We start from the raw sequence: 13,151 nt of genomic DNA, 5'->3' as shown, positions 1-13,151 counted from the left end.
ATCTCCCCTCCCCCAACCACATGCCTCTCACCTCAAGCACAGCCCCCTCCCGTACCCACTAACCTCATCCCACCCCCCGACCTCTCCGTCCTCCCTGGATTGACCTATACCACCCTAACCCCCACCTACATTCAACTTCAATGGCTCTAACCTTGCCTCTTTGACCTATCTGTCTCCTCTCACCCTATCTTCTCCTTTATCCATCTTCTATCTGCCTCCCTTTGTCTGCCTATTTATTTTAGAATCCCCTCCCCTCCCCCATTTCTGAAGAAGGCTCCCGACCCGAAAAATCAAGTTTTCCTGCTCCTCTGATGCTGCTTGGCCTGCTGTGTTTATCCAGCTTCACACCATGTTGTCTCAGATTCTCCAGCATCCGCAGTTCCTACTTTCTCAGAAGCATTGTCTCTTGGGCCAAGCTACATTCATCTCTGTGGGACTTGTTTAGCCAAGGGCAGCCAGAGGCTGCAAGAGAACATTTCTATGCAGCAGAATGTGTGAATCCGTGAGGAAAAGCATCCTCACCTTCATCTACAAATGCAAAAAGGACAAGGAGGAAATTTAAAATTGACGGCTCATCTCACATTTTAAGTCCAGCATTCCAGCCAAAGGCATGTCCAATTGAGTCAGAGATATCAAGGTGTAGGGCTGGATGAACACAGCAGGCCAAGCAGCATCAGAGGAGCAGAAAGCTGACATTTAGGGTCTACACCCTTCTTCAGAAATGGGGGAGGGGAAGGGAGCTCTGAAATAAATAGAGAGAGAGAGAGAGAGAGAGAGAGAGAGAGAGAGAGAGAGAGAGAGAGAGAGAGAGAGAGAGAGGCAGATAGAAGATGGATAGAGGACAAGATAGGTGAAGAGGAGACAGACAGGTCAAAGAGGCGGGTTTAGAGCCAGTAAAGGTGAGTGTAGGTGGGGAGTTAGGGAGGGGATAGGTCAGTCCAGGGAGGACAGACAGGTCAAGGGGGCAGGATGAGGTTAGCAGGTAGGAGATGGGGGTGGGGCTTGAGGTGGGAGGAGGGGATAGGTGGGAGGAAGGACAGGTTAGAGAGGCAGGGATGGGCTGGGCTGGTTTTGGGATGATTTTGAAGCTTGTGAAGTCCACATTGATACCATTGGGCTGCAGGATTCCAAAGCAGAATATGAGTTGCTGTTCCTACAACCTTCGGGTAGCATCATTGTAGCACTGCAAGAAGCCCATGATGGACATATCGTCTAAGGAATGGGAGGGGGAGTTGAAACGGTTCATGACTAGGAACTCCAATTGGGTCAGGTCTGCTGTGGAGTTGCCAATTCACTCTCACAAGAACGTCTCTGAGAGATACAGGGACAGCAAGGTGGCTATCTGCCTCATTATCCTGGACCAGGAGAAGGGCTTTAACAGAATATTACTGACCTCGTTGACAGATGTGGTCTCCAAAATGCAGTTTGTGCGTGTTATTCACAATTGGATGATATTGCTGTACACAAATGGGATGCAGTTTCAGCCAGCAGGTGGGAAACATAAAACTTTCTGATCAAATCTGAAATCAGCAAAGCCTGCCCTGTCTCTCCTGTCCTTTTCATCCCTTATATTGAGACCTTTGCCAAATACATTTGGCAGAATATCTCACTGCCTGAACTTGCAAACAAGTATCAAAGCATTGTTTGGCTGGTGGTAAGAAATGTCCTTTCTATCACATCCATTCCACACGTTCAGAGTCTCACACCTTCCCCTGAACATTTTGACCTCATGTTGGATGTAGTGAGTAAGAGATTATTGTTCACCTCCTTGTAGAATATGACTTTACAATGTAGGGTTGAAGACAGATGCGATGGTTTTTGCCGAGGTTTATGACAAGCACTCCATGATGAGGGTTCTCTGTTCCCAAGGGTGCCCACCGAGACAAACATCAACAAGACCTGGAAAAGCATCAATTCTATGCAAGATAACAAGGTGTAGAGCTTGTTATGACACAGCAGGCCAAGGAGCATCAGAGGAGCAAGAAAGCTGACGTTTCAGGCCTAGATCCAGAAGGGTCTCTGAAACGTCAGCTTTCCTGCTCCTCTGATGCTGCTTGGCATGCTATTTTCATCCAGCTCTACACCTTGTTATCTCAGATTCTCCAGCATCTGCAGTTCCTACTATCTCTCAACTCTATGCAAGATTTTTTTGGTCTGTTCATAGTTTGCTGGTCTTCCAGTGCAAAGTGTTGGCCTTGTTGCAGACAGACAAATTCCAAAGGACTACATGCTGAGTGATGTACTAAAGATTGGAGCAATCACTGGAGGAATGTAATGAGGAAAGTTCACAGTGCATGGCCTGTCAACCAAAGTACACTAAGAGGCTGGAGACTGCGGAATGCTTCAAGCCACGTGCTTTGTAAAGAATCAAATGAATTGAAAATATATCATGGCACCTCAGACTGGATCACGGTAAAGACAGTAAAAGCTTATTTCTATTGCTTTTTGGATAATTTCCAACATTTGCCCACAGGCTGCCTGCCTAATATGGAACATATTTTATAAGTATCAAGACTATAGTAATCATATTCAGGACAGCATGCAGTAAGCTGAATGATATTGCAAATTCTGTAATAATCAAGCTGAAATGGTTTGTAATATCCTTTTTTTCCAATTTTGCGGGGGAAAGCAATCATTACTTTGGCCCTATCCCTATTCCCACTTCTGCCCCCTGCCACCTTTTCAACCATGAATACCATTTCCTCCCATCACTGTCTCAACAGCAATTCAAGTTGTGAAATAAACATAAGCTTTGCCAGCAATATCCACTTTCCGAGAATGAAGTTATGGCTAATGTGCCTACACCAAAATTGCACTGGCCCACCATTTTGATTTGCATCCTAAGAAGGCTAAGGAAATTTGGCATGTCCGCAACGACTCTGATCACTCGCAACAACATCTTACATTCATATGAGTCCTTCATTGAAGTAATACGTTCCAAGATGTTTCACTCAACTGTTACCAACCAAACTTTGCTTAGTAAAAGCAGTTACCATTATTTCCAAGAGAAGGGAAGCATAGCCCTGAGTGTCAGTTAATAATAAATGCTTGCTGATGTCTTCAGTGTATGAAATAAACCAAAGAATTACAAATCTGCAGACTCTGGAAATCTGAAACAAAAACAGAAATTGCTGGAGAAACTCAGCAGGTCTGGCAGCATCTGTGGAGAGAAAGCAGAGCTAACATTTCATCAGAACTCTGAACCAGTTCTGAAAGGGCCGCAGGACTCAAAATATTAACCCTGTTTTCTCTCCACAGGATCTGCTGGACCTACTGAGTTTCTCCAGCAATTTATGTTTTTGTTCCAATGTTAAATTGCTACGTCTAAGAAAAGTTAATCTTACTGCTGCCTGGTGTTGAGAAAAAGAGAAACTGATATTGGTGTTCCAACTTTCATAAATTCATAACATCCCAAAGCCATCATGTCACAGCCAAATTAAGTGTCTTGCAATGTCGTTACAATGTGTAAGAGGCAAATTGTGCACAGTAAACTCATAAAACCAGGAATGCTAATATTTTAAGTTGGTTATTTTAAAATCACTGTTACTTTATAAAATTTTAGTTCCGTCACATTTGGAGTATTGTGTGCAGTCCCAGTCACCACAGGATGCCCTGGTCCATCCATTATCAGTCAAGAAAGCTATGCCTCTGCATCCTCAGAAGGCTAAGGAAATTGGGCATGTCCACAATTACTCTTCCCAATTTTTGTAGATGTGCCACAGAAAGTCAGCCTATCCGGCTGCATCACAGCTTGGTATGGCAGCTGCTGTGCCCAAGACAACAAGAAATTACAGAGACTTACGAACACAGCGCACTCCATCATATAAACCAGCCTTCCCACTGCCTCAGAAAAGCAACCAACATAATCAAAGACCCCTCCCACCCTGATTATACTCTTTCCCACCCTTTTCCATCTGGCAGAAGATACAAAAGTTTGAAAACACATACCAACAGTTTCAAGAACAGCTTCTTCCCTGCTATTCTCAGACTTATGAATGGGCCTTTCATATATTACAGCTGATCTTTCCCTGCATCTGGAACACTATATTCTGCATTCTGTTCTAATACCCTGATATACCTATGTAAAGTGTGATTTGTCTGGATTGCACTCAAAGTACATGTGATAATAATAAATTAAATCAAAATAATTAAATCAAAAGGATGTGGAGCATTGGAGATGGTGCAAAAGAGGTTTACCAGGATGTTGCCAGTATTGGAGTGTATTTATTATAAGGAAAGGTTGGACAAATCTGGATTGTTTTTGCCAGAGCATTGGAGGCTGAGGGGTGACCTGACAGAAGTTTATAAAATTATGAAAGGAGGGGATAGGGTGGATAGTCAGAGTTTTTTTTCCCCAGCTTGGAAAAAATCAAATACTAGGGGACATAGGTTTAAGATGAAAGGAGGAAAGTTTAAAGTAGATGGGCAAGGCAGGTATTTTTACACAGAGGGTGGTAAGTGACTGGAATAACCTATTAGGGAAGGTGGTAGAAGCAGGTACAAAAGCAGCATTTAAGAGGAATTAAGGCAGATTCATGAGCAAGCAGGAAGAGAGGGGTATGGACCATGAGCAGTTGATGGGATTAGTTGAGAATAGCATCATGGTTAGTACAGATATGATGGACTGAAGAGTATGCTCTATGTTCTACTGAAACATCTTCCATTTGCTTTTAGGACAATATGTCATTGACTATATGGGAAGGCGATGGTAATGTCAGTGGATTACCACTGAGGGATTCAAACTGATAATGAGACTCAGGTTCAAACCCCACCATGGCAGATGGTGAAATTCAATAGAAATCTGGATTTTGACAATGAGGACTGTTGTCATTTTCTGAAGAAAGGTCTAGGTCGGAAACATCAGCTTTCCTGCTCCTATGATGCTGATTGGCCTGCTGTGTTCATCCAACTCTACACCTTGTTATGTCTTAAAAAATGTTCTTCAGGGAAGGAAATCTGCAGTCCTCACCTGGTCTGGCCTACATGTGACTCCTGACCCCATGCAAAGTGGGTGACTCTTTAACTGCCTTCTGGGGCAATTAGGGTTAGGCTAAAAGAAAATGGAACAAAAACAAAGTTGCTGGAAAAGCTCAGCTGGTCTGGCAGCATCTGTGGAGGAGAAAACAGTGTTAACGTTTTGGGTCCGGTGACCAGAACTGAGGAAGAGTCACCGGACCCGAAACATTAACTCTGTTTTCTCCTCCACAGATGCTGCCAGACCTGCTGAGCTTTTCCAACAACTTTGTTTTTGTTCCTGATTTACAGCATCTGCAGTTCTTTTGGTTCTTAAAAAGAAAATGGTCTTGCAAACTCACACAAAGATAAATTTTTTAAACGTAAACTGCAGCCCTCCAAATCTTATCGGAAAGCTTTATTAAGCCGGCCTCCACACAAGTGTCAACATCATAACCCTCACCAATCCCCACTCGGGAAAGCGGATGGTAATAAATATTATACACTGTAATCTAAATAAGCAACCTTCCCAGAAAGGATCTAGAAACGGTACAGCTTATTTAACGGGATGGGTAACTAGGTTTAATACAACAGATCCCGTCAAAAATTGTTCCGTCCAACTGTGAACAAACAAAGATGTTTTTCTCTGCAGGATTTTTTTTTGTACTGTTTCCAATTGTCACGCAGTATTTGCCAACTCATTGAGGGGTGCGCGTTTTGTTTCCGAGGTCTGGATGATGTATTTACCTGCTGGGCTAGCCTGGTCTCTGCCTTCTCAGTACAAAGAAAACGCCAGGGACACGGCTTATCACTTGCGCTAATTTTAATGGATCTTTCTAGCGCAAGGCAAGTTTCCATAAATCATTGATAACAAGGTGTAGAGCTGGATGAACACAGCAGGCCAAGCGGCATCAGAGGAGCAGGTATGATGCTGTTTGGCCTGCTGTGTTCAACCAGTTCTACACCTTGTTATCTCAGATTCTCCGGCATCTGCAGTTTCTACAATCTCTTCCATAAATCATTGGTGTGTTTCGTTCGGAAGCAGAACGGGATCCCGATTTTTATTTTGCTTTAATATTTTAACCTTATACAATCGCAGTCTCCCTCGCCCAGTCTGGACTAACGCTACATTTACACATTCAGCAGGTCTGACAGTTAGTTACAAGTGTGGTATGACCCTTATGCAGAACTGAAGCTCAGTTCAATATTCTGTTCTGCAAAAGAGTAATACTGGGTTTGTAGCATGAATTCTGTTTTTCTCTCTCCACAGATGCTGCCAGATCTGCTGAGTTTCTTCAGCATCCTCTGTTAGCATTTCGGTATTTTGTATTTTTTAACCTCACATTACTCTAGAATTCGTGTACTCCAGCCCATGCGTGTAACTACAGCATTGCTTCTGGGGTTGGATGGGGACTCGGGCAGCCTAGGGTGACAGGGCCGGGGCGGTAGTTACCTTGGAATAGAAACGCCCGGCTTCCATTGTGGAATCCTAGGACCTGGACGATTCCTTCGGTTGAATCACTGAGTTGCAATGCGGAGAAAACGTCAATTGCCTGGGTTGGATCAACGCCAAATCCTGCAACTGATATTAAGCAGCTATTAACCAGTCATCGCCGCTAAACTGGGATAAGAAGCAATCACTGATTCAAACTAGAGACCCGACCAATTCCAAACAACAGAAACAAAACTCAACCGCAGTCGCCCGTTCTTACTTTTTTTTTAAATTAACTTTCACACTGCTAAAAATTGAGGCAGCGGAATAGAGGCGACTGCAACTAAATGAATCTTGCTTCTGTTCCCGAAGCATTTCCATTGAATCGTATTTCCAGTCTCCTTAAATCACCCTCCGTCCAATGTTACTGAGGAGTGCTTTAGAAACAGCACCAACAAAAAGTACACTCTCGGAAATAGGGAACGCTTCGGTTTGAAACTGACACTGGTCTGATTGGCCAGCGGGATATTAAAGGGTGTTAAATCAATGCTAATCTAATCTGCAACCGCAGGAAATGCTACACTTGTCCCCACACCTCCTCCCTCACCCCCATCCCAGGCCCCAAGATGACATTCCACATTAAGCAGAGGTTCACCTGCACATCTGCCAATGTGATATACTGCATCCACTGTACCCGGTGCGGCTTTCTCTACATTGGGGAAACCAAGCGGAGGCTTGGGGACCGCTTTGCAGAACACCTCCGCTCAGTTCGCAACAAACAACTGCACCTCCCAGTCGCAAACCATTTCCACTCCCCCTGCCATTCTCTTGATGACATGTCCATCATGGGCCTCCTGCACTGCCACAATGATGCCACCCGAAGGTTGCAGGAACAGCAACTCATATTCCGCCTGGGAACCCTGCAGCCATATGGTATCAATGTGGACTTCACCAGTTTCAAAATCTCCCCTTCCCCCACTGCATCCCTAAACCAGCCCAGTTCATCCCCTCCCCCCACTGCACCACACAACCAGCCCAGCCCTTCCCCCCCACCCACTGCATCCCAAAACCAGTCCAACCTGTCTCTGCCTCCCTAACCGGTTCTTCCTCTCACCCATCCCTTCCTCCCACCCCAAGCCGCACCCCCAGCTACCTACTAACCTCATCCCACCTCCTTGACCTGTCCGTCTTCCCTGGACTGACCTATCCCCTCCCTACCTCCCCACCTACACCCTCTCCACCTATCTTCTTTACTCTCCATCTTCGGTCCGCCTCCCCCTCTCTCCCTATTTATTCCAGTTCCCTCCCCCCATCCCCCTCTCTGATGAAGGGTCCAGGCCCGAAACGTCAGCTTTTGTGCTCCTGAGATGCTGCTTGGCCTGCTGTGTTCATCCAGCCTCACATTTTATTATCTTGGAATCTCCAGCATCTGCAGTTCCCATTATCTCTGATCGCTAATCTAATCTGTTGTTTTAGGCCCTTGCACAGCTATTAAGTATTAAAGTCTTTGACCATATATAGGGTGTTAAATTAATGCTAATCTGTACATTGTTTAAGGCTCTTGTATTTCTATCGTGTTAAAGCACACCCATATAAAGTGTTGAGCCAAGGTTTACCAGCATGTTTAAGGTCCTTGTACATTTGTAGAGTATTAAAGCACGTCCATATATAAAGTGTGGAATTCGTGTTAATCTATATGTTGTTGAAATCTTCTGGACATCTATAGAGTGCGAAAGCACTTGTTCAAATGTAGAATGAAAAATCAACGTATGTGGTTTAAGCGCCCTTTACATCTATAGAGCATTAAAACACATTTCTACGCTGTTAAATTCATGTCTATATTATTGTTTAAGCCCCTTTTACATCAGTAGTGTAAAAACCCTTGTCCAGACATAGGATGAAAATCAATGTTAATCTATATGTGGTTTAAATCCCCTATATATCTATGCTGTGTTAAAGCACGTCCATATATAGGATGTGAAAGGATATATGAGGTAAGCCCCGATGCTCTTGTTCACATACAGCGGGCTGGGAAATTAATGCAGCTGGGTAAATGCCTGTTACCCTCTAGCTGTTCACTCCATCCATCTGTTTGTCAAACAATGTGATCACCGCTGAATCTCTGGACCTTGGGATAAGGCTCCCTCCTGCCTGTCCCTCTAGAGTGCATGCACTGGGTATGAAGCCCCCACCTCACCCCAGCCCCTGCCCTCCCCCAGTTCACTCCATGTCTAACTCTGGGCTCTGCCAGCCCCCGGGCAAAGGACGCGCCGTTTACCTTGGGCGATGTGAAAAAGTGCGAGGAGAGTCCTGAAGATCGCGGGTGCCATTGCGTGTGGGGCGTATGTGTGTGTGTGTGCGTGTGCGTGTGTGTGTGTGTGTGTGAGTGAACTCCTAGTCCATCATCTCCCGGCTCCTTCTCCTCGGTCAGGATTGTTCAGGACTGCAAGCGAGCTCCCAGAACGCGGCTAGTGGAGACTTGGTCCTGAGGAGACAGAGAGGCTCTGGAAACGATCAGCAGCACATCCCCAGCTTCAACAGCATCGCTAGGAAATCCGGACACACACACGGGGGAGTGGGGGCTGGGTGGTTTGTTCTCGGTCAGGGCTGTCCTGGTGGATGTCCGTAAACTGGAGTCAATGTCTTCTCTCTGAGGCTCTGATGCTTTTTCACAGCGCTGGTGAGAGTCACACTGTTCTGTTGCAACTAGAAAGAGAGAGAGAGAGAGAGAACAACTGGCAGTTCAGGGCGATTTATACCCCCTTGTGAATTCCTCACAGGAGCGGAGATCTCAACAAGGAGGAAGCATCCAGAAATCTTTCTAAATCTATCCTTGGGGCGCCTAAGAGTGGCTCTTCTCCAGCCCCAGAGCCAGGATACTTTGAAACAAGAGTAGAGAGCGCCTCGGCGATAAAACCTGGTCTTTATCTAATGGCTAACACTTCCAGCCCCCAGCCCCTCCTCCTCATTCCGTCATACCCAGCACAAATAATCCGAGAATGTCACCCCCTTACAGAATTACCGAATTTACCTCCTTTCAGCTGGTTTTCGGATGAGCCGTATTTCTGTGTGCTTCACAGCTGTCTCGACCATCTCTGGCTGTATCTCGCTTTCTTATCCGGTGGAATAACGCAACGTTCAGTCACCGCTTGTGTCCCCGTCGCACAGATCTGAACCAGGGTTTAACCGGTTAATTTTGGAAGAGATCTCACCGTTCAGGAGGATGCTGAAGGTTGATCTTTCCAAAGTTGTTCGAAATGTTTAAAGGGACGCCATAGCCATAGACACAGAGCTGTAATAAAATATAAGAAATGCCGGAGAAACTCAGTAGGTCTGGCAGCATCTGTGGAGTGAAAGCAGAGTTAAACTTTCGTTTCCAGTGACCCTGCGAACTTTTGGCAAACCTGTTTTGTTTTTTATGAGAATTAATGGCTCCAATCATTATTATGAGAGTAACTTTCAATTCCAGATCTATTAACTGGATTACACTGTCACTAACTACCATACTGCGATTTGAACCCAAGCCCCTACAGCATTATTCAGGTCCAGTGGCAATACAACTACGGTATCGCCTCCATGGTAGAGGGGTCCAGAACAATAGGGAACAGTTTTAGAAGGAGACAGGTGGGGCATTCAGGGAGGTGACTGGTTATATCAAATAAAACAAAGAACTGAAGATGTTGGAGATCTGAAACAAACAAAACTCGCAATTGCTGGAGAAACTCAGCAGGTCTAGCATCATCTGTGAAGTGAGAAACAGAGTTAACATTTTCTTCACAGGACCTGAAGCATTAACTCTGATTTCTCTTCACAGATACTGCCGGAACTGCTGAGCTTTCCCAGCGACTTCTGCTTACGTTTCTGATTTATAGCATCTGAAGTTCTTTCAGTTTTTAATGTTTTGAACCTGGTCCTGAAGAAGGGCCACTGAAATTTGAAAGATAACCTCTGTGTTCTCTTCACAGATGCTGCCAGACCTACTGAGTTCCTCCACCAATTTCTGTTTTTGGCTGCTTAGCTCTATGGGCCAAATGTTAGGATGTGATTCTGAATAATTCTGGGCAGCACCAGGGACACAGGTTCCACTCCCCTGGCTGTCTGTGTGGAGGTTACACATTCCCCCTGTGCCTGTGTGAATTTTGTCCCACAATCCAAAGAGTTGCAGGTCAGGTGGCTTGACCGTGGGAAATGCAGGGGTGACAGGGATAGGGTGGGCAGGCGGTGTTGGTCTGGCTGGAATGCTCTTTGGAGGGCTGGTGGAAACTCAATGGGCTGAGTGGCCTGCTTCCACACAATAGAGAGTTTATGATTCTAATGTTACCATCATGGCTAAGATAGCCCCTTCCAACTGAGATAGATCTGCAACCTACCTCTTCAGCATGACCCTGAGAATGGATGGCAATGATAAAATACCATGCACAAGATAAACATTAAGGAATCAGCTTAGGATGAAATATCAGCAGGCAATAGACTGGGGAGCTTCCTTAAACAGAGAACATATGCTGTACTCTCTATTGACGCAAGAAAATGAAAGGACCTCTCACACAAAGCATTGCAGGATTTTTCTTCGAATATGTTACAGATTTTATTTGGCACTTATTTTAAGGGGATGTTTTTTTTCGCTTATTTGATGTTTATGTGGAGCTTAGTGGGGGGGGGTGGGGGGAATGAAATAGAGGCATCGATCAGCCCAATCTGATTGAAGACGGAGCAAAGTAAAGTGACTGAATGGCATTCTCCCATTCCCGCTAAGGAATCAACCTCAATCCCTGCTTATTCCGCACGTTCTTGTTGAAGGGGACTGAATTGAGATCACATCAACAGGTTAATGGCAGGAAGAAGTTAGGAGTGAGGTCCTGTTCTGCATCTGCGCTCGGCATGCATCAACCAAATTGATCCTCCAGGTGACATCCATTTTAATTCCCCCTCCCATTCCCTTGGTGATATGTCTATCCTTTGTCTCCTCCACTGTCAGAGTGAGGCCAAACATAAACTGGAGGAACAACACCTGATATTTCGCCTTGGGAGTTTACAGCCCAATAGCCTCAATATTGACTTCTCCAGCTTCAAAGTCCCTCCACTCCCAGTCTTAGTTCATGTCCAGCCATCCCCCTCATCCTCGCCCCCTGACCTGACCTAACCTGTCCATCTTCCTACTCACCTACCTGCTCCACCCTTTGCACTGACCAATCACAATATCCCCCTACCCGCATCCACATATCACTATCTCACCTACCCCTCCCACAGCCCCACACTCCTCCCTCTATTAACTTCTGGGCTCCAGTCCCTCCCCTCAGCCCTGAAGAAGAGTTTCAGGCTGAAATGTTGACTTTCTGTGGATCCAATGCCACACCTTCTAATTTTTACCAATCCAAGGTTGCGGGTTTCATGTCACATTATCAAGACTGGCACTCCAGTGCATAAGTGGATAAGAGCGCAAGCTCTTTACTCCTGTTTAGGTGGAGATACTAAATTGAGATCCAAATTCCTCTCAGGGCAGGATAAAAGATCCCATGTCACTATATCAAAGACATATTATCCAGCTGGAGAGGGTTCAGAAGAGATTTACCAGGATATTGCAGGGTATGGAAGGCAGAAGTTATAAGAAAAGACTGGGTAGTCTGGGCATTTTTTCACTGTGGGCATAGGAGGTTGCAAGGTGCCCCTGTTAGAAGCTTATAAAATAATGGGAGGTATAGATAGAGTTGATGGTAGTTGTCTTTTACATAAGACGGCAAATTTCAAGAACAGGGATACATTTTTAAGGTGACAGGAGAGATATTTTAAAAACTTAAACATGTTTTTACACAGAGGGTGGTTCGCGTGTGGAATGAACTTCCTGATGGAATGGTGGAGGCTGGTACAATTACAAATTTTAAAAGCCATTTGGATGGATATATGAATAGGATATATTTGGAGCGATATGGGCCAGGAGCAGGTGGAGGGGCTAGTTTAATCTGGGATTATGTTTGACATGGTCTGTTTGGACTGAAGGATCTGTTTCCATGACTCTGTGAGCAGGGGACTTCTACTTTCAGTGTCCATGTCACAATCAACAGCACAGATACACTTATATGGTCATTATCCTGAATGATTTGCGTGACCACACTGCAGCCAAATTGTTTGCCTCATTTCCTACATTACCACAGTAACCACACTTCAATGGCCGGGATATCCAATGGTCATCAAAGGTGTTGTACAAATGCACCCAGAGGAGCATTATTTTGTGTGTGTTTGCTCACAGCATTCTCTCCTGACTGAAAGTTTGATTAGAGTGAATCAGAGCAAAATCACACAACTGACATGAGATAAGTGACCATGAGAGGGACAACGCGTGTTGTCGTAATCCGAAATGCTCTGTCTGGCTGCGTGGTGGAAACAGTTGCCATAGTAACTCACAACAGAAAATTGGATAAATACTAGAAAAGGAAGACATTGTGGAATTACAGGAAAGTGAGATTAATTGGACATTTGTTTCCAAAGGGTTAGCATGGGTAAAATGGACTGAATGGTCTCTGTGTTCCACATTGTTCTATGACCTGTGTAGCAGCCTCCTGGCTGCTAAAACACAGGTTGCCAACTTGGCCAAACAGCATGGGATGCTGGGTACATTGGCCAAGTGAAACTCTGAAATCAAAAAACCCACCCACTAGACACAGTGCAAACTCAGCAGTCAGGTGCGAATGATTTAGCTTAATGTAAAAGGCAACATTTATTCTGCACAGACACTCCAGCAATTTATCCACTAAACAAAGGAGAGCCCAGA

The 13,151-nt window shown here is 45.1% G+C and overlaps 1 protein-coding gene across 6 annotated transcripts in view; it reads right to left on the bottom strand.

Moving 5' to 3' along the window:
• LOC125460975 (protein kinase C-binding protein NELL2-like) overlaps positions 1 to 9,518 on the bottom strand; it is a 282,133-nt gene extending 272,615 nt beyond the window's left edge. For 4 of the 6 annotated variants that reach the window (XM_059652560.1, XM_059652563.1, XM_059652565.1 and 1 more), the window contains exons 1-2: positions 8,664 to 9,312; positions 6,407 to 6,535 (exon numbers count right to left, since the gene is read on the bottom strand). In XM_059652560.1, the coding sequence (XP_059508543.1) occupies positions 6,407 to 6,535; positions 8,664 to 8,715 (181 nt within the window). In that variant the 5' untranslated portion in view covers positions 8,716 to 9,312. Of the gene's footprint in view, positions 1 to 6,406; positions 6,536 to 8,663; positions 9,313 to 9,416 lie in introns of those variants that run through there. The other 2 variants (XM_059652561.1, XM_059652564.1) reach the window with 2 other exon arrangements.
• Between the last annotated feature and the right edge of the window lie 3,633 nt (positions 9,519 to 13,151).

Source organism: Stegostoma tigrinum, chromosome 18 (assembly GCF_030684315.1).
Source record: "Stegostoma tigrinum isolate sSteTig4 chromosome 18, sSteTig4.hap1, whole genome shotgun sequence".
Classification (NCBI taxonomy): Eukaryota; Metazoa; Chordata; class Chondrichthyes; order Orectolobiformes; family Stegostomatidae; genus Stegostoma; species Stegostoma tigrinum.
This window is presented reverse-complemented; position numbering and strand designations above follow the sequence as displayed.